Consider the following 20583-nt stretch of genomic DNA (forward strand, 5'->3'; position numbering starts at 1 on the left):
TCTCATCTCATTCATACAAACATATCAGTAGTCTGGTGACAAGAACTTTCCATCCACCTAGAGCAGTTGTAATAGTCCATAATGAACAGCAATTGGGTACTGAATGAATCCACGTTACTCCAACTGACATCCGTTTTAATTCGTTCCATGTCTTCGTTGGCACACGAGAGATGTGAAGCAATGGAAACCTTAGAGTCTTTTAAGTTACAGGTAGAATTCATTAACAACTTATGTTTTCTGCTTGTTGAAGGTATGGAAAATCCTCTTTTGAAATCAAACTTTAGTTCCAGAGACCTTCAGAATGTTAGTGCTACGTCAGGAATGCTGTTGAAAAATACTATTATACAACAAACTTCTGGTAAATTTGGCTATGAATTGGCGTACTTCAAAGCCAATATTTTTAGAGGTCTGTGTTCTACATCTTCGTTAATTTCTAATATCAGCGGGATTGCCGTTGCATCCATGTTTAGTTACTACAGTAGACAGCACAGAGATGATGTAGTGGGACTAGAGACACTTTCCAAACTTTTGGAAATGACATTTCAGGGTAATTTGGCATCCATCAAGGCAATGTCTAAAATTATGGAAGACAATGCTCAATTTTTTCAGTTAACTTGGGCCGGAACTGACAATTTGTTGGAATTTTTAGTGGATTGTTTTATGCAAATCATTACGGAATCCGGTGATCCTGAGATTAGGGCAGAAGCAATTAAATGTATTAACAGTGTGATACCACTGAATGCCCAGTGCTTTCTTGTAAAGATATATTCATTCTTAGACTGTTTGTTTCAACTAGCGACAACAAATTCGAATGATTTGGTTAGAAAGCAGGTTTGTATTGCATTCAGCAACATATTGGAATGCAGGCCTGATACGCTGGTTCCTCATATGCAAGGAATTTTACAATTTGCATTACACCTCATTGATACCTGTAATGAAGAAGACGTTGCATTGGATGCATGCGAATTTTTGTTTTCATTCTCAACAAATTCTAATATTCCTGAACATATGCTTAAACCATATATTTCTGCTATCATCCCAGTATTGTTAAGAAAAATGGTCTATAATGAGGATTCAATTGCTACTTTCGAATTAAATAACGGAGATGATGCTGATTTTGAGGATAAAGATGAAGATATCAAACCCGTTTCTGCGAAAATAAGAAAGGGTAGTGATAACGAGGAGGATGAAGAGGGTGAAGATTACGGTGATGATAGTTTTATGGATAATAGTGGCACTGGTAGCGATTGGAATCTCAGGAAATGTTCTGCAGCTACTTTAGACTCTCTGGCTAATCTTTTCCCTCATGAAGTTGTTGTAGTTGCTTTCCCATTGCTGAGAGAATCTTTGACATCAGAGCATTGGTTCATCCGGGAAGCTTGTATCTTGGCTCTCGGTGCCATAGTAGAAGGTGGGATTCAATATTTTGATAACCATTTACCTGCATTAATTCCCTTTTTGGTCGAACAATTGAGGGATGAATGGGCTGCAGTGAGGAAGATAACTTGTTGGACATTGAGTAGGTTTTCGACTTGGATACTGAATGATCATACTGAGTTCCTAGTTCCTGTCTTAGAGCCAATCCTTAACACACTGCTGGATCGCAAGAAAGAAGTTCAACAATCAGCAATTACAGCAGTTGCAGTATTTATCGAAAACTCCGATTCTGAATTAATTGAAGCTATATTATACACAGAGCTATTAAATACCTTTAGTCGCTGCTTCCAACACTATAAAAAGAAGAATCTAATTGTACTATATGATGCAATAGGCAGGTTATCTGAAAAAGTCGAACTTGAAGACTCAGCAATCCAATTACTTTTGCCACCTCTGATATCTAAATGGACATCATTGAGCGATAACGACAAAGAATTATGGCCATTATTAGAATGTTTGTCTTATGTTTCTGCGTCATTAGGTGAAAGGTTCATGCCCATGGCCCCAGACGTTTACAATAGAGCATTTAGAATATTGGTACATTGTGTTGATATGGAAACAAAATCACATAGCGATCCAACAATCCAGGTTCCCGAAAAGGATTTCACTATAACGTCTTTAGATTTAATTGATGGGTTAGTGCAGGGCCTGGGACAAAAATCTCAAGAAATATTGTTCCCCAATAACGATGTTACGATATTGCAACTCATGTTGCAATGTCTTAACGATCCAAATCATGATGTCAGACAGAGTACATTTGCACTACTTGGTGATATTACTATGTGCTACGACACCAAACTATTACAATCGGCGATTGCCGACTTACTCAAATCCATAATTAGCGAATTATCGTACAGCGATGACTCAGATGCTGTATCTAGTGTTAACAATGCTGTGTGGTCCCTTGGCTTAATTGCTGAACGTCTAGACATAGGCGAATACATTTTCGACATATCAAGAGCTGTTCTCGATCTCTTCACTACAAACACCACCATCGTTCACCGCTCTATTATGGAAAACTTGGTTGTCACCATTGGACGTCTCGCACACTATCATCCAGAACAATTCGTCTCTGGATTATTTGCTTCGCCGGCCATCATTACCAGATGCTGTCAGATAGCAAAAGATTTAGACGATCCAGATGAAAAATCATCTTCATACTACGGCCTAATAAAAATTTGCAACATCATGGATTCTAATAAATACCTCCCCATTAAAGCAATTAAGTATTTTGTTCAAGGGTTGGCTGTAAACTTGCCTCGAGAACATATTTCACACTGGCAGGAAGATTTAAATGCCTTATTCCTCAGACATCAAACGCAAATTAGTCAGTTAGCTCATCGCTTTACGAATGATGAGGCTGCTATAATATCCTTTGTAATGAACTAGCGGTCAATTGCTGTTGCCGATACTAAACTCATAAAACAGTCTGATACATGATTTACGAATATTTTCCGTGATTTATGAAAGAACCATATATATCTCTGTTAATTATTTCATCACATTTTTTTGAAATTTGTTATTAAGCTTTCATATGATCAAAAAAACTAAGGTTTTGCAGTTACATTCAAAAAGTTCGAACTGGAGTTCTACAAAGTGATTACAGGACGATCCCTCTAGTGGGCTTTACTCAGGGAAATATGATATCTATGATTGGATCATCAAGGGTTGTTCTTGATGGACAGGTGAAACCTGCCACCATTGTATATTCCAACAAGTCCGGTAAAATCTTACAAGTTATACATGAACTTGTAGATGATATTTCAGATGTGCGAGTAAAAGATTATGGTGTTGAAGTCTACCACGATGTAACCCCTAATATTATTATGCCAGGATTAGTTGATTCTCATGTCCATCTTAATGAGCCAGGTAGGACTGAGTGGGAAGGGTTTACAACTGGAACTAAGGCAGCAGCAAGTGGGGGTGTTACTACAGTTGTCGACATGCCGTTGAATTCAATTCCTCCTACTACGACAGTGAAAAATTTTGAAGCAAAACTTGAGGCGGCGAATGGACAATGCTGGTGTGATGTTGCATTCTGGGGAGGATTGGTGCCTAGTAATTTGTCTGACTTGGTACCTCTAACGAAATTTGGTGTAAGGGGTTTCAAGGGCTTTTTAATGGACTCAGGAGTTAAAGAATTTCCTGCTATCGATGCCACGTACATTAATGCTGCTATAGAAGCATTGAAGGGGAAGAATTCACTGCTATTGTTCCATGCAGAGACGGATTTGTGTTCTTCTAAGCAGGCTGAAGACCTACCAACAGATTATAGTACATATTTGAAAACCAGACCGGATCGGTTTGAAACTGATGCTATATCTGTGATTATTTCATGTTTAGATGAAACATCAAAGAAATTTGGAGATGCAGTTCCAAAAGTTCATATCGTCCATTTGTCATCAGAAAAAGCGTTATCCTTGATTTCACAAGCCAAAGATAGAGGGTTGCCTATTACTGCAGAAACTTGTTTCCATTATCTCACTATTGCTGCAGAGGACATCCCCTCTAAAGCTACCACGTATAAATGTGCGCCACCAATTCGTGATGAGGATAATCGAAAAGCATTGTGGGATGGGTTACGCAAAAATATTCTCACTACGGTCGTGAGTGATCACTCTCCGTGTACCCCCCAATTGAAAGACTTGTCCAAAGGTAACTTTTTGACCGCATGGGGAGGTATTTCCTCTGTAGGATTTGGCCTCCCATTACTATTTACTTATGGTGCCAAGTTGGAAGAAATTGTCCGTTGGTGCGCTGAAAATACTGCCAAACAAGTTGCCCTGGATCACCAAAAGGGGTTCATACGAATGGGGTACGATGCTGACTTCCTAGTATTCGATGATACGGCTACCCAAAAAATCTCTAATGCCAATGTGTTCTTCAAGAATAAATTGACGGCATATGACGGATTGGAGCTAACCGGCCGTGTGGTTAAAACCTTCTTAAGAGGCAATCTAATTTATCATTACAGGGATGGCCATTCCAAGGATGCTCTTGGTCAGCTAATCTTGGAGCCAAGGACTTGATAATCTAACTTCTAATTTTTTTTAAAAAATGATGATGATCTTTAAAATGGACAGCTACTTGCGAAGTACTTAGGCGGGCAATATTCTAGTATTTTTAAATAGTAATCGTACGATGAATAGCTGGGAAACTCCCATTAACAGAGTAATACCTATGCAGTATAATGAAAAAATGTCAGCACTTTTTGCAGTCGACTCCACTGTATGATGGCTTCGACTATTTCTTACCTTATAGTATTTCATATTTTGTTGAAGCGTACTCAACTGACGTTCTATTTTGTCAAGCGAATCCTTTAATTTCTCATGTAAGAAGAGCGTGTCTGTGTCCTCCGAACCCTTCCTCAAAGGTCTAGAATTTTTGTCAGGAATACTCCCAACATGAGTCTCACATGAATAGTCAATCTCTATATCAATAATCTTGTTGCTTTTACTAGATCCAGTAAAACAGAATGCATATTCACCGCTATCTTTTGCTTTATATTCCCATTCTCCTTGTTTAATTCTAGTCCTCTCCACCAACGCTGTCTTACGATCATTGGGCCCAAGGACCTTGTAATTCACCTCAAAACTATTCTTATCGTCATGCTGTACCGCAAAGTAATATGATATTGTACATGTACTTTCTGGTATTATTACATAAAAGCACTCTTCCTTGTCCGCCCATAATTCAAATGTCACAGGGGATGCCTCACAACAAAATGGTAGCCATACAGCTAAACCGCCCAGTATATAATGCCCAATTGACATCATCTTCATCCTTTAAAACTCAACCCCAATTCAATAATTGGATTACAAATAGGGATAGAACTCCTATTGATGTTGCCGCTAAGCAAGGGCATTGGCTGTATTACATGTTCTAGAGTGTTTATAAAAAAAACAGAAAATGAACGCGATCTTAATGAGATTCATCAACAAAACATAGACTATACCTATAATAATAGTAAAGAAAGTTGGTGATTAATCTATTGGGTTGTCAATATCTGCCACTCCTCCAATAGTACTATTCAGATGTTTGGGGAAGTGCCAATTGAAGTCATCCAGGAGATAGAGGAATTGTGCAATGCAGTTCCGCAACTTACAGAAGACTATCAAATAATAGATAAAATTGGTGAAGGGACTTTCTCATCAGTATACAAGGCTAAGGATATTAAAGGCCGAATAACGAGTCGCTATAAAGATTATTTTTGGAAAGTTTCTTTGAAGGATGAAGAAGATGCTGGGCCTTATGTTGCGTTGAAGAGGATATATGTCACATCATCACCACAGCGCATTTATAATGAACTAAACCTATTGTACATCTTGAGTGGGAACCATACAGTTGCGCCAATTTGTGATGCTATCAGGTCCAACGATCAGATCATAGCGGTTCTACCTTGGTATCCTCATGAAGAGTTTAGGACTTTCTATCGAGATTTGCCGATAAAAGGAATTAAAAAGTGCATTTTCGAATTATTGCAGGCTCTGAAGTTTGTTCATGAAAAGGGTATTATGCATAGAGATGTCAAACCCACAAATTTTTTATATAATCCCAGTTTAGGGAAGGGTGTGCTTGTTGATTTTGGTTTAGCGGAATTAGAACCTGAAAGGATCCATGAATCGGATGAATTGCAGCATAGTAAAGACTTACGATCTTGGGAATCTTATTGTCCTTGTGGTACTAAGAGTGATGTGCCTCAAAGCGCAAATCTCATAACGATACAGAACGGTAAGGTCATTTACAATGGGAAGAATCAGAGTGCTGTAACCGGTACAGGTGCCAAAAATATTTTGGATCTGACGAAGGGCTACCCTAAAAATGAGACTCGTAGAAGCAAACGAGCAAATAGAGCTGGAACTAGAGGTTTCCGTGCACCTGAAGTTTTAATGAAATGTTCTCAGCAGACTACAAAGATTGATATATGGTCGGTGGGTGTTATACTGCTTTCATTCCTAGCCAGACGGTTCCCGATGTTCCAAAGTTTAGATGATACGGATTCTTTGCTTGAGATGTGTTGTATATTTGGTACCAAAGCTATGAAGAAAACAGCACAATTGCATGGCTTGGGTTTGGAAATCGAGGGCCTAGAAGAGATAACTGAAGATGGTATCCCAAATGGATTAAAGGGTTATGTAAAACAACTCTTAGGATCAGAATGCGAAATAGCGACATTCCCCCACTACAGCGTCGCATTTGAAACTCTCGACTTCTTAAATAAGATGGACCGACAGATCACCCCTAGTTTAAGTAGCGGCAGTACAATCAGCGGTGCATGTTCTAGTGAAGAAGACAATGGAGGAGATGGCGAAGTTGTCGATCTAGAAAAGGAGCGTTTGCTACGTGTTTATTGTGAAAGAGTCTGGGACGACCACTTTTGGTGCTTTGATGTACTCGAGAAATGTTTTGAAATGGATCCCAAGAAGCGAAGTAGCGCTGAAGAGCTACTACAACATCTCCTCTTCAGTGAACTAACAGAAAAGTATGAATATAATGAAAACCACGATGAAGTTCTTAATCTAGGATCACAAGAATCGGTCTAGCAAAGCTATAAGAGAATAACTACCACATTTCGTAACGCCTTTGCGTGCAAAATATCAATCAGCATTTATATAGAAAATAATAGAATAGTCATCATTGTTTGATTCCCAATAATATCTAGAAAACGAAAGGTATCAAAAAGGCCCTTTTAGTGCCATACTTTTGGTTTTTCTTCATAGCCCACAAATACATCTGAACAGTAGATACTGCTAAAAACAATAAGCTAAAAGCATTCATTTTGAAAAGAAGAGTAAACCAAATCCACGCAAAAACCTCAAAAGTATAATTTGGAGCTACCAAAAACCTGAAAAGACTCTCGTCCATTGGTACTCGTTTAGTAACACCTTTACGCTTCTGCGAATCCCCCCATCTACGCAATTGGATATGACTATAGAAGTTCCAAAGCTCTGAAATGACGAATAATCCTATCAACTTGTTCAAGTAGTTCAACCTCAACTTTGAATACACAGGGAACAACACCACGTCGGGGATTAGAAATCCATATCCAAAATACCCCAAAGAGATTAATCCATTCAAAACCCAGTAATGGAAAGAGTTTTTGAATATATTAAATAAAGGCATCGTCGATTGAGAAAACGAATGAACAAAAAGGGTCTCAAATTCACGCTTTAAATAATGAACCAAAATCAGATAATAAGCAACACGATTGAGTTGAGGGTTATATCCAGCTGAATGGCTATACTTTAAAACATTCTGGCGGCTTAGAGAAAGCCTGTACATAACAGTATGAACCAATATAGGACCAAGGTATTCTGCCAAAAATACCAATCTCCACGAAATTTGAGGCCCAAGATCCTTCACATACAAAACTTCATCCTTATGCTCCTTGAAAAATTCTGAAGAACTAATACCAATGTACTTATCCTCCTTCTTATAACTCAATTTCAACCTATTCGTGTTTATATTCCCATTAAACTTGGAAATTTGCGATAATATCCCCTCTAAATTATTCACTGATGTCAAACTGACATCTTTTAAGCTTTTTGAACGAGACTTAACGACAACACCCATGATATCTCAGACCAACCAAAATCTCTAGAATCTATTAATCAGACAACTACAGTATATTCAAATCACACAGATCCTTTCTTTAACTTTAATAATACATCATGTCCAGGCCAACTAACCCTTCTCCAATGGGAGCATTATTAAATAAAAACATTGAACATCACCATTTACGTACCATAACGCTTCCGAACTTTAACATGCATCTCCCCTCTAATGACGCAAACTATAACTTCGACATTCTTTTGCATAATTTAAGTTGTGATCTACAAATGCATTTTAGGCCCTCAAAACATATCATATCTGTGATAATGTTTCTTCAGTCGCCAGCGCCAACAACAATTCGGAAAATCACCTGGGCATCTCCTTTGCAGAAAAACGCATCCACTCATTCATTAAAAATATGCACTTCATCATTTTTAGAAGCCTAACCGGCCATATGTTCGAGTTGATGGAATATTAGTATATGCGTATTTTGCACCGGCTTAGAATTGGTTTATATTCCATGGCGTATTAAAAATCGGTTTTAATTACCTCTATTTTCTCTTCCTCCGGCCTGCATAATATTCTCCAATATAATGAAGTTGGAGAACAGTAATCGAAAGCATTTGTTTTCTGAACTGTTCTCCGGGATTTATTTATACAATATAAAATGCCGTAGTATTTATATATATACACATCTATATGTGTATATATGTGTATATATGTGTATATATACTTGTTCAGTAGGAAGGCCATAATTAGAATATGTTTTACGGATCATGTGATGCTGTCGCTATAATTTTCAAGAGATTTTTGAAGAACTCATGTCATTATATACGATATTGATGTCGTTTGTAGTGATCGTATTTCTTTTTTGAGTTTTCACGTTTCTTCTTTGAAAAATTTTCAACCTCATCACCTTTCTTGCGTTAGACTGGGAAGCTCATCTCAGAACTTCTATTAACTCCATTCATTTTTGATCAGTTGTGGAGGTGTATAAGAGAGCTTGTTTATCTTTAGAGTGGAAAAGTCAATTCCAATAACATATCAATCAAGTAACATTAGCAATGGCTTTCCAAGCAGGTTCTAGAGGTGGTAGAGGCGGTTCCAGAGGCGGTTTCCGTGGTAGCTCCAGAGGTGCTCCTAGAGGCGGTGGTCGTGGTGGTGCCAGAGGTGGCTCCAGAGGCGGTTTTCGCGGTAGCTCGAGAGGAGGTCCAAGAGGTGGGTCTAGAGGCGCTCCCAGAGGTGGTTCCAGAGGTGGTTCCAGAGGTGGTAGGGGAGGTGCTAGGGGAGGTGCCAAAGTTGTCATTGAACCACACAAACATGCAGGTGTTTTCATTGCTAGAGGTAAGGAAGATTTATTGGTAACCAAGAATATTGCACCAGGTGAATCGGTTTATGGAGAAAAGAGAATTTCAGTCGAGGAGCCATCATCTGAAGACGGCGTGCCTCCAACTAAGGTTGAATACCGTGTTTGGAATCCATTCAGATCCAAGTTAGCTGCTGGTATTATGGGTGGTTTGGATGAACTATTTATCACTCCAGGTAAGAAAGTGCTGTATTTAGGTGCTGCTTCTGGTACTTCTGTTTCTCATGTTGCTGATGTCGTTGGGCCTGAAGGCTTGGTGTACGCAGTTGAGTTTTCCCACAGACCAGGTAGAGAATTGATCTCTATGGCCAAAAAGAGACCTAACGTTATTCCTATCATTGAAGATGCCAGACACCCACAGAAATACAGAATGTTGATCGGTATGGTTGACGCTGTGTTTGCCGATGTTGCCCAACCCGATCAAGCTCGTATCATTGCCTTGAACTCACACATGTTCTTGAAAGACCAAGGTGGTGTTGTCATCTCCATCAAGGCCAACTGTATTGACTCCACGGTGGACGCAGAAACCGTTTTTGCCAGGGAAGTACAAAAGTTGAGAGACGAGAAAATCAAGCCATTGGAGCAATTGACTTTAGAACCTTACGAAAGAGACCATTGTATTGTCATTGGTAGATATATGAGAAGTGGATTGTAACTGTAAATCCAGTCTTCCCACTTTTCTAGCGACAGATTAAATTTGGGGATTATAGGTATAAGCTAATAATGCTACTCCACTATTTTAGAACTACCATCGTTTCCCTTCACATCCATTTACTGACTGCTGCTCCAATTTTTTTTGTTCTGCATCCCTTTGCCTTGTAAAATAGCCTTTTCTTAGTAGTTTTTGTATAAAATGCAACTAGAGAAGAAGTATTAAAAAATACACATACTGCTCTTAAAATATATAATATACATATATATATATATTAAGAGGCTGCTGGAGATTTCTACTCCCATAAGTTATCTTAATAAGAATACCGATTAAATCCTCCCTATATCCCTCATCACTAGCCAAATATTTTGTGTTATTTGTCTGTTACCGCAAGTGCATCTTTCGTCAGCTTCGCAATCTCTGGAAACTGGAAAAAGAAATCATATGACTTGTAGAATAAAAAGGTTTTAGCCCCATTAACACTGAGTAAGAGATAAAAAGCTAATTATAAGGTAGCTGTGGATATTGCCACTTTGGTTACTTATCATATAAAGGGAATAGACATAGGAGTTATATCTGGGCATAGGATGTCTGCCTCTGACGCATCAAGGAATGCAATCATCGAGATAGAAAGTGATCCTGAAGAGGATCAACGTATTATTGACCAATATAGGCAAACAAGGCTAATTCCAGACAGGCGGTTGAATAGACCAAGGGATGCAGCAAATAGGTTTGTTAGTGCGGATAGCTATACTGCTAGATTGCAAAGCATTGATAATAATAGGGTGGTAGTTGATGAGGGTGATGATGATTTGCAGATTGTAAATGAAATTTATCTGGACGACGAGGGACCTATTGACGGAACGGCAGATTTTGTTGACTTGGACAACTATCAAGGCCAGCCAGCTGGCATGGTTATTAATCACACTCCAAATGGTGTAGCGAGTGGCGGGGGTGGTGGGGGGGTGATGATGATGTAGCGATTCTAGAAGAACGTACGAGGGAACCAACGTTTCTCTTAAATTTGCCAAATGGCCAAACGCTACGAATTAGCGGGTCAATTTACGATAGGCCTGTCAGGCGATCTTTTGAAACGCAGAGGGTTGCAAGAGCGAATATGCTGAGACGGGCAGCGAGAAGTGCCCAAAGGTTGTTTATGACAGATAATGATAGCGATACTGCTGAAGAAAGAGAGATGAGTAATGACCGTGAATATCTGCCACAGACAGTAGTAAGGCAGAGACAACAATCAGCCATGCAAGAAGGTATGCAACGACAAAGGCAGCAGCAGAACAGTCGACAAAGAGAGCGTATTATTGACCCAGAGGTGGAGATGTTGGATCCGGAGCTACGAAACATATTCTATCAAGCAGGAACGCTTCATGAGGTAAGAACCATGTTGAACGCTAGTGGGTTAAGTGGCAATCCAGCAACTACCCAACAGTTGCTCCAAAGGTACATGCAGTTTCGCTCTAGACAGATTAACAACTGGGCAAGACAGAGGTCTCAGGAGTTTCAATCAAGAAGAGTTAACGGATCGACAAGAACTGATGAGTCTCAAGAAGGTAATAACACTTCAAGAAATGTCTTTCGTCACCAGCATCCGTTGAACTCTCAGCGAAGGAACTCTTTTACTAGCTATGTTTTGGCCAGGTCTCTGGGTGGGTTTGGTGTGTGGCCTAATGATTTCTTCGGAGATGATGAAGAAGAGGTCACACAAAATATTATAGACATGATTCAAGCTAGGGAAGAGAGGGACTTGGATAGTCGTAAAAGGAAATATATGGAAGACACTAGATCACAACAGCAAAGTTTTATCAGTAAAGCTCAAAAATTACCCGAAGGTTACTATTCATCCTTTGATCCCGCGCCAAAAATGAAAATGGCCATTGAAAAGAACGGAAAATCGGAAGAACTTGTAGTTACAGACGATCAGGCTGCTAAGTCATATATCGACGTTCCAGTTTGTTGCCTTTGTGGGGTCGAGTTAGGATTAGGAATTCCGGATGACTTCAAAGGGATATCTCAAAAGGACCGCGGAGTTTCCTTCGAAAGCCTAGTTTCTAAATATGAATTTCATTGTCCCTACCAAACACTAGCAAGGCCGTCTGTCGCTGATAGAGATCTATCTAAAAAGACTTTCGTTGCTCATTGCGGACACACCTTCTGTGGGAGATGCTTTGCCCGTATAAATAATGCAAAGAAGTTTTCCAAAGTTTCGAAGAAGAAATTAGCAGAGTTAAGAGGGCCCTCCCATCCTGATAACTACGGGCCTCGCACTTGTCCTGCTGAAAGTTGTAAAGGGCAACTAAGAACAAGAGGCAAGATGAGAGAGGTATTTTTCTAAATCAATCAAGTAATTTAATAACAATTCTCCTGGATATTACCAGATTTGTCGCTGCTGTCATCCATCAGCGGTGCTCGCTCGCTTCGATAATTCCACCTTATCAGAAAAACTATTTGCTGCACGGATATTAGCATTAGTTTGTAATGTACAGACACACATACACATACATACACACTGATATATGTGCATATATATTTAAAGTGATAAACGGAGGGGTTTTCTGCATACTGATTCAGCGTTGGTACAAGGAGGGATCTATACAATTGTGATTATTGTACTTGTGTAATTTGTTTTTAGTGCGGTTTTGAATTCAGACTGATATACAACACAACACACAATGAGACAAAGCTTTGTAATCCTGCTTTGCCTTGGAATGATTATAACTGGGTGTATAAATTCGATTGCTACTAAGTACCAGGATAAGCAATGTGTGCGAAACTGTTTAACTGACTCCCCCGAACTTCTACAGCAACCTGTTTTGCAAACGGTGCAGATGTTTTTGGGGGAGGCATCTGCACTATTTGCATTCTATCTACTTGGTGCACGTCCATCGACTAGTGTGACTAAATTTCTTCTTCAAAATAAAAACACTGTTCTTCTATCAATTCCTGCAGTATGTGATATTTGTGGTACTACAATGATGCATTTAGCACTAACGCTAGTGCCTGTGTCTATTTATCAGATGGTTAGAGGCTCACTGGTTATCGTAGTTGCTACATTCAGTGTTGTGTTTCTAAACAAAAAGTTAACCCGTGGGGAATGGCTTTCATTGTATACTGTGATGTTTGGAATTGGGATTGTTGGGCTCACCGGATTTGATGATTGGAATTCGGATAAACCAGCAGCTAATACTTTATTAGGGATTACACTCATTCTGGTAGCTCAGTTATTTATGGCCGCGCAATATGTTATTGAAGAACATTTAATCTCTAGATACCCATTTGATTCGTTAGAGGTTGTTGGTTTTGAAGGTTTATTTGGTGGTGCTATCACTTTATTCTTTCTACTCTTGGGTACTTTTACAATTGCTTGGAAAGATCCAAGCTCACCTTTAAATTTGTTTCAAGGTTTAAAGGATGTGAGTTATTCAGGAAATCTAATGGTCTCTTCATTTACCATTATGATATCAATTGCATTTTACAACTTCTTTGGAATTGCTATTACCAACCATATGAATGCCACTTCCAGAAGCACTATCGATACAAGTAGAACGCTCCTGGTATGGTTAGTATCCCTAATATTAGGCTGGGAACGTTTCAGCTTTTTGCAATTGATCGGTTTTGCCCTTTCGGTGGTAGGAACTTTGATATTTAACGGTGCTATTTCATTTGCGAACTATCAGGTACCCCAGCGGCAGCACGATTATTATGGCTATGAAGAGTTGCCAAATGATAGGTCCTGAGAACCGATAAGTTTCTATAACAAATAAACAGAAGCATATAGAATCAATTCTCTCATTCCTTTCTTTTAGTTTAAAATACTACTACTATAGTACAATATAAAATCTAAAGAGTCTTCACTATCTAGTGAGACATAACGGCAACCAAAACCACGTATAAACCTAGAATAGACTAGAGTAGAAAAGAATAGAGATAGAGAAGATGATAGACATACAACGACGAACTAATACACTAGTTAAGCTCCGAATTCTCAACTCAGTTAGAAAACTAAAGATAAAGTCCCTTATATTATTTTTATTATTGTACCCTTTAAACGAGACACCTTAACGGAAGTAAGGCCTTCAACAGCGTCCATATATCGATTGAAGTTGGAGCCAGCCCTAAAACAAACACGCCTCTTTTCAAAGTCAGACAAATCTTTTTAACTTCTTAGTTTTCTGTTTGTTTTAAAATTTCGTTGATTTTAGAATAGCATATCTAGTGTACAGCACAAGCATGCACCTGCCAAACAGGCCATTAGACAACTGTCCTTCTTAGATTCCGGTTGCTGTTGTACATAAATTGGTTGCTGTGGCTGGCCTCCATAGTAACCCTGCTGTGGTGGATGACCCTGCTGCGCATAACCCTGTTGTGGGTAACCCTGCTGTGGGTAACCCTGCTGTGGGCCTGGTTGTACTCCCGGGCCTGGCTGCTGGTAATAAGCCTTCTGAGGTTCATAATATTGTTGTTCATATCCCCTTGTATCACCATAGGTGCCACTTTGGTTTGGAGGTGGTGCACTCGGGCGGTTGAACTAAATAAACCTTCATGTTAGTATATACTTTTCTTTCTTTCATCTAACAATCTCTGTGAGAATGAACGAAGCACTCTCTGAAAGTCTCCCAAACCGAATAGGGTCTATTCTCCCTCTTCTAAAAGAGAACAAAAGCCTAATCATAGAGTAAAACAGTATTTTTAACTTCATTCCTGCGCTTTGTCAACCAGATTCAAACCTTATTTCTCTCTCTTAACAAAAAGAATTAACATACAGATTGTTTATTGTCACCCGTACCGTAATAATCAGCAGCTGACATGGTTGAGAAACTATATGAGTCAAATATAGCACTTTCTGGTAATAGCCTAATAGCTTGTTAAGATTGATTGACCTAGGATGCCATATTATTCAATTTGAAATTCTTCGAGAACGAGGGAGGGGGCAGGAATGGATCATACACATTTCTTTTTTCTGGAGCCTCGAGGCTTTGAAAATGTCTGGGTGGTCTTCTCGAGGCTATGGTGATGACACCGTAACAGGATTATATATCTTGGTTGCAGTTGTAACAATTGCAACCTCTTGAGGCGCTCCATACGGTCACCGGGGAAGGGTTCTCTTTAAGACGCTGCTGCTCTTTGTATTGATTGCTCCTTTGGTGTTGTTTTTCCATTTTAATGCTGAATGTTCCTGTGGTGGTATTAACAAGCTGGTGGTTTTACTTTACTGAGACAATGTATAAAGTTTTATATGAACTAAATTCAGCTGCACAACAACGATATACTACTACTTGTGTGTATTGATTCCTATATATCCCCGCAGGGGGTGGTGGGTTTCTTCTTCAAACTTTAAAACATCGAATATGGGTTTGTAACAAGTATCTGATGCATGCTGGATGCATGTTTGAAAAGGCAAGATCCCTTAAACCTTCTTCCTTTCCTTTTTTCTTTCTTGATATAATCCTCCTTTTCGGCTGGAACTTTAATATATCGGAAAGAACGATTTTATAACTTTTCTAAGATGAGGATGATGCACCATCAAAATTACTTGTTGGATACGTTATGGAAAAGTTATGTCACAATTCGCAAAGGGCCAGCGTCCTTTCTCCGCTTGCTTGGCAAGCGGAGAAAGGCGTTTGGCGAAGAGGACATAATTGAGGAATTTCAGTTGCCCATTATGGGTGAAACATAAACAGAGGTCATCTTGTATGTTCAAACGCTTGCGTAAAAACATAATAATCCTCGCAGGGGCATATTTAAGTTACTGTTTATAGAAGTGTGGTGATACGCAGAGCAATTGCTGGAGATCTTCGAGGAGGCTAGAGAACAGGAGAAAATTGGGTGGTTGTGTGAGTGCGTAGAAGCAGCTTAAAAGCGTAAAGCAACACATAGCTGTTAGAGTGTGTACTTGTGGCACGTAGAGAGGTTTAATTTAATCCCAGTCAAACGTCACTCATTCGATAAGGACGGGTTAGTATTTAAAGCCCGTGATAATCACATATATCCATTGAACCAGTTTGATTACAAACGAGTGGGGTTAAATTTTAATTTTCTTTTTAATATCGCTGGCCTTTAGAGGCATTATTATAATAATTCACACTTTTAAGGTTTTTATTAAACAGAATTCTTCGGACTGGATCTGATCATCAATTTAATCACACGTAAAGCGATTTCGCATTGATTTAAAAAGCATAAGTGTTCATCAGATGGATGGACGGTTATATGCAAGCAGTGCGATGTCTAGTTCTTTACGCCCATTGGAAACTCTGGATATTAACCAGATGTCTGTTCTTTCGATGCACATGATGTTAGATGAATATGACGTAAACAAGAGCATCACATTCCATAGGCCGCAGACATCACATGCGCTTGTGAATCCTTCTGTGGGTGCGGAAACTTCCGTTGGTCGCCGGACTTCACAGTACCACGATGAGTTGTCACAAGGCCAACCGGATTTATATTTCAATTACAACGATAACAGCACCCCTAACAGAAGTCCAGTCTACGAACTCCAGGGTCAAAGTCACAGAATAAGGAGTCGGAACACGATGAGAACAAGTAGTAGTGGGCCTGGTGGTGCAGCCTTTTTCAAGGCTGGGTTGTCTAACACTGTTTCGAAGCTGTCGCTCTTGGATGATCAGAATTTAACCAGCTTCCCCATACCTCCTCCTATGAAATCCCAATATGAGACTGGGGGTTGTTTGGGAAGGGAATTTAACATGTTCGTTCACGTTGAGGATACAAGAATCAGCTTTAATCCATCTTCCAATGAATGGGAGGAGTCTAATGAGTTGTTTCTCATAGAAGATTACATCTCAGACATGGACACTAACGAGTTCGGGCCAACGATTTCGGGAAGCGCTCCCAGTATGAATAAGAACTATCATTCAAGAAAGAGGATGTCTATTTCAGATTTGAAGAGTCGGATCTATAAGAATAAAGAGACGATGAAACTACCACTAAAGCTTAAATCTAAAAGAAAGCTTTCATTGCACAGTTCTTTGACTCTAACGCCTCAGATATATCCAGTGGATGGGGACAATGAGTTGGGAAACATGGCTATCATAACTGAAGACAATTACACTTACAATGACAACTTTAAAGAGAAATGTGACAACGCAAAAGGTGAACTAGGTGACTTTATTAGCATTAACAACAAAATACATAACCATGAGGGAGACAATTGCAAAGAGGGCAGGAATAGTGACAATTACGACTATAAAATTAATGAAAACAAAAATAACAACCATAAAAACAACAATGATAACAGTAATAGCAGTAATAACAACAGGAACATTGGTAATAACAATAATAATGCTCAGAATTTTAAATCAAGCGGCTGCTTGAAAAGTAGAAACACCGATCAACTGTCGACCCAAACAGGGAACACGATGGTTGATAACATTGAGGATGTTTTGTGTGATATGATAAAGCCAACTGAAAGTGCAATAGTGTTCTCTGACAAATACTTGTCAGATTTACCAATTAAGCATCAGTTGAAATGTTGTGTAATTTGTGAGAAGCCTCTGTATGAGTTAAGTGCATTGATACCTCCTGGTAGAAATTTCCAAGAAATTGTATGTGGCGGTTGTTCTGTGAAATATGAGAATGCTTCCAAGATTTTAGAGGATTACGAATTTGAAGGCACGTTAGCTTCAATGGATGACGCCAATAATTCCATTGACAGTGGATTTGATGAGGTCCCTGAGGTTATAGTGGAAAATAGGAACAAAAGACAAAAGACATCCAACTTTTCCAACCAATTGATTACTAGGTTGCACCTTCAATCCCAGCAACTTGTAGCTCCATCATCGTCGCATTCATTTCCTATGCATTCTTTTGAAGATAATATCAAAGGTAAACTATTAGACCCAAACACAAAGACGTGGTTGCTCGAAGCTAGGCATAAACTAAGGTGGAGGTGGAGAGTTAGTGGCCTTCTTCCACGTTTCCTAAGTAAAAGGGGGCATTGAGGTGGAGACAATAACACATGCATACCTAAGAAATACTATAGCTTCGATTATATTCCTTTTATTAAGGCATTCTTCTTACCTAGTTTAGGCTCCTGGAGCGATCAGTAATTGTTGAAGCAGTGGCTCCAACACTTTTGAATATTCATTTTAAGAAAACATTAATGCGTATCGATGAAGGTTTTATGACCTTTAATGACTTTGGGTGTTTCAAATCGATATCGGCAAACCTCTGACCCTTGTAGCAATAAGTATTACAAATTCTTTAATACATATCAAAGGCCAAAGCATACAACTAGTATCGGAAATGATCTACCACTAGGAACTGGGAATCGCAGGGCTCACATTCAAGCATATTTAGAATACAACGACAGATCAACATTTAATGCCAGAATATCAAGCAGTCAATGAATTGCACTATTTCAATGGTAAAGTGCATTTTTAAGGTTCATTTGGAATCAGTTGATGGTCCGTAAACCGCTCCTCGCAATTTCGAAACGTTCTCTTGATGAAAGAACATGATCGCATCTATATATCCAGTAATGACGTGATGGAACATATAGACGGAAATCAGATGACACATGGAAAAAATATTTCCTAGTCTAATTATTTGAAAACCAGCTTTATTCACTGATCTGATCTTATCTGATGTCGGCAGACAATGTAATCTTATTGAAAAGCACATGTAAAGCGATCATCAAAAGCTGTATTCTATAATACACAACAACTATTCATCCCCATCCGATGTCCTTCAATCTATCAACCAGAATAACAGGTAGTACGTATATATCATATTATGGCTCCTTGCTATCATGAACTTTCTCGTAAGTAAACGTGATATTTGTGTAGTCGTATTCTTCATGGTTCAATAACGGCTTAATGAAAAAAAAATTTGTACATTGCCAACAATTATAAACACCACATCCATCCAGATGTGGAGAAAGGTAAGGTTACAATATTAAGTTTATACTGAGCAGCTTTTATAGTAATGGATACTTTATTAAACTCGACTAAGACTAACCCTAGAGGTATTCCAGAAGCACCGTTTGTAGAGAAAGTTGAAGACTATATCAGTGATCTCAATGATTTCGAATTATGCTTCAGCAAATTTCAAGAACGTCTATCAAAGTACAAATTCATGCAAGAAGCTAAGCTTGGGAGCATTAACCAGTTGAAAACCAAAATTCCAGATTTAGAGAGTGCATTGTCTATTTGTAACCTGTTGAAATTAAAACAACAGGCTGGTGATTCAGTTGTTGAAACAAGCTATCAACTAAATGAAACCCTTTATTCTAAAGCTGCAATTGATACATCAAAAGATCTGAACGTGGGTCTTTGGCTGGGTGCAGATGTTATGTTAGAGTATCCTATTGATGAAGCAATTGAATTCCTGGCAGGGAAGCTGAAAGATGCTAAGCGTAATTTAGAAATATCTAACGAAGACTTAGAGTTTCTAAGAGAGAATATCACTACCATGGAGGTCAACTGCGCAAGATTATATAACTGGGATGTGGAAAAAAGACAAGCATTAAATAAAGCACAAAAAGGTACTGAACAGTTGAAGATCTGAAATTATAAGTTGTTTGCAAATCTTATATGTATTTATGTGAGTAAGTTATAGTAATGTTACCTAATGAAAATCCTCTCAAAAGTCAACGTTTAATGTTATCCTGTTGACTTTTACTGGCATCAAGAGGCTTCGTTACCTTCTAAACGTATCTAGGAATTGCACACCGAGGGGTCTTGCAGGCTCATCGGCTGGTTGTTCATCTAGTTCATTAGCTTCATTATTCTCTTCTGCTTCAGTAGCAGAAACTCTAACAATAGAACTCATGGTGCTTGGGCTCCTACTCGGATTCATCTTTCCAAATGGGCAAGTTGCAAGAATCCTTCCCAGGTAATAGTCCCTTATCCAGGAATATACCACATATCCATCCTATAAACCCAATAATAAACCCCACGAACCCCTGGTTCAACATGGCTAGAAATATAAGTCCATTTATTAGAAACTGATCGTTTAGTGTCCATTTTAGTTGTTTTGAACAACGGAAGGGTTGAGTTAGTAACACTTTAAACTCATAGATCCTCGGAGTATATTGCTTGTAGAAATGGAACAAAGATAAAAATATTGGAAGAGGGCCACTACTAAATCTGTTCCAATGAATAATATGGATCAAGTTAATAACCCTGTTGGATATCGATAAAGCCAGTATATTATAAATAAAACAAAGGATAATTATGTTAATGTATTTCTTGGCGCCAAATAATCTCTCAAGCTGTCGGAATTGATACCAAATCAACGTATATAATGCAACATCTGACTCATTAACTGCTGCTATTTGAAAGGTGAAATATCTCCAAATTTGTTGATATTCTGATATAAATGGATCATATTGCAATAAGAACCAGTATTTGGTCTGAAATAATGACGCAAGTAATGTAAGAGCCACACAACTTATCATACATATTTTCGTTACTGGAAATTGTGCCAACCCCAGAGGAGTATCTGCAGACATAGTATTCAGCCTTTATCCTTCTTCTTAGTTAGCTGCTCGCATGATTTGAAGTGGTTTGCATTCGCAAAACATGTGCCGTTTATATTTATTTGA

The 20583-nt window shown here is 38.8% G+C and overlaps 10 protein-coding genes and 2 further genes across 10 annotated transcripts; 8 read left to right on the forward strand and 4 right to left on the reverse strand.

Moving 5' to 3' along the window:
• Nucleotides 1-81: 81 nt before the first annotated feature.
• On the forward strand, nt 82-2826 carry KAP104 (Kap104p; the record flags this gene model as incomplete). The annotated part of the gene is made up of 1 exon (XM_003646790.1): nt 82-2826. The coding sequence occupies one exon, from the start codon at nt 82-84 to the stop codon at nt 2824-2826; it is 2745 nt and encodes a 914-aa protein (XP_003646838.1).
• Nucleotides 2827-3077: 251 nt separating this feature from the next.
• Nucleotides 3078-4466, forward strand: DAL1 (allantoinase; the record flags this gene model as incomplete). Its single annotated transcript, XM_003646791.1, has 1 exon — nt 3078-4466. The coding sequence occupies one exon, from the start codon at nt 3078-3080 to the stop codon at nt 4464-4466; it is 1389 nt and encodes a 462-aa protein (XP_003646839.1).
• Nucleotides 4467-4535: 69 nt separating this feature from the next.
• On the reverse strand, nt 4536-5219 carry ERP3 (Erp3p; the record flags this gene model as incomplete). The annotated part of the gene is made up of 1 exon (XM_003646792.1): nt 4536-5219. The coding sequence occupies one exon, from the start codon at nt 5217-5219 to the stop codon at nt 4536-4538; it is 684 nt and encodes a 227-aa protein (XP_003646840.1).
• A 252-nt stretch (nt 5220-5471) lies between these two features.
• On the forward strand, nt 5472-6980 carry CDC7 (serine/threonine protein kinase CDC7; the record flags this gene model as incomplete). Its single annotated transcript, XM_003646793.1, has 1 exon — nt 5472-6980. The coding sequence occupies one exon, from the start codon at nt 5472-5474 to the stop codon at nt 6978-6980; it is 1509 nt and encodes a 502-aa protein (XP_003646841.1).
• Nucleotides 6981-7095: 115 nt separating this feature from the next.
• On the reverse strand, nt 7096-8010 carry TSC13 (trans-2-enoyl-CoA reductase (NADPH) TSC13; the record flags this gene model as incomplete). Its single annotated transcript, XM_003646794.1, has 1 exon — nt 7096-8010. One exon carries the CDS (start codon nt 8008-8010, stop codon nt 7096-7098), a length of 915 nt encoding a protein of 304 aa, XP_003646842.1.
• Nucleotides 8011-9053: 1043 nt separating this feature from the next.
• Nucleotides 9054-10010, forward strand: NOP1 (rRNA methyltransferase NOP1; the record flags this gene model as incomplete). The annotated part of the gene is made up of 1 exon (XM_003646795.1): nt 9054-10010. The coding sequence occupies one exon, from the start codon at nt 9054-9056 to the stop codon at nt 10008-10010; it is 957 nt and encodes a 318-aa protein (XP_003646843.1).
• A 584-nt stretch (nt 10011-10594) lies between these two features.
• Ecym_5261 lies at nt 10595-12354 on the forward strand (the record flags this gene model as incomplete).
• A 337-nt stretch (nt 12355-12691) lies between these two features.
• SLY41 (Sly41p) lies at nt 12692-13756 on the forward strand (the record flags this gene model as incomplete). The annotated part of the gene is made up of 1 exon (XM_003646796.1): nt 12692-13756. One exon carries the CDS (start codon nt 12692-12694, stop codon nt 13754-13756), a length of 1065 nt encoding a protein of 354 aa, XP_003646844.1.
• A 461-nt stretch (nt 13757-14217) lies between these two features.
• Nucleotides 14218-14827, reverse strand: Ecym_5263 (uncharacterized protein; the record flags this gene model as incomplete). The annotated part of the gene is made up of 2 exons (XM_003646797.1): nt 14218-14547; nt 14783-14827. The coding sequence occupies 2 exons, from the start codon at nt 14825-14827 to the stop codon at nt 14218-14220; spliced, it is 375 nt and encodes a 124-aa protein (XP_003646845.1).
• A 1383-nt stretch (nt 14828-16210) lies between these two features.
• On the forward strand, nt 16211-17977 carry GPR1 (Gpr1p; the record flags this gene model as incomplete). The annotated part of the gene is made up of 1 exon (XM_003646798.1): nt 16211-17977. The coding sequence occupies one exon, from the start codon at nt 16211-16213 to the stop codon at nt 17975-17977; it is 1767 nt and encodes a 588-aa protein (XP_003646846.1).
• Nucleotides 17978-18962: 985 nt separating this feature from the next.
• On the forward strand, nt 18963-19544 carry PAC10 (tubulin-binding prefolding complex subunit PAC10; the record flags this gene model as incomplete). The annotated part of the gene is made up of 1 exon (XM_003646799.1): nt 18963-19544. The coding sequence occupies one exon, from the start codon at nt 18963-18965 to the stop codon at nt 19542-19544; it is 582 nt and encodes a 193-aa protein (XP_003646847.1).
• A 132-nt stretch (nt 19545-19676) lies between these two features.
• Nucleotides 19677-20490, reverse strand: Ecym_5266 (the record flags this gene model as incomplete).
• Between the last annotated feature and the right edge of the window lie 93 nt (nt 20491-20583).

This window comes from Eremothecium cymbalariae, chromosome 5 (assembly GCF_000235365.1).
Source record: "Eremothecium cymbalariae DBVPG#7215 chromosome 5, complete sequence".
NCBI lineage: Eukaryota > Fungi > Ascomycota > Saccharomycetes > Saccharomycetales > Saccharomycetaceae > Eremothecium > Eremothecium cymbalariae.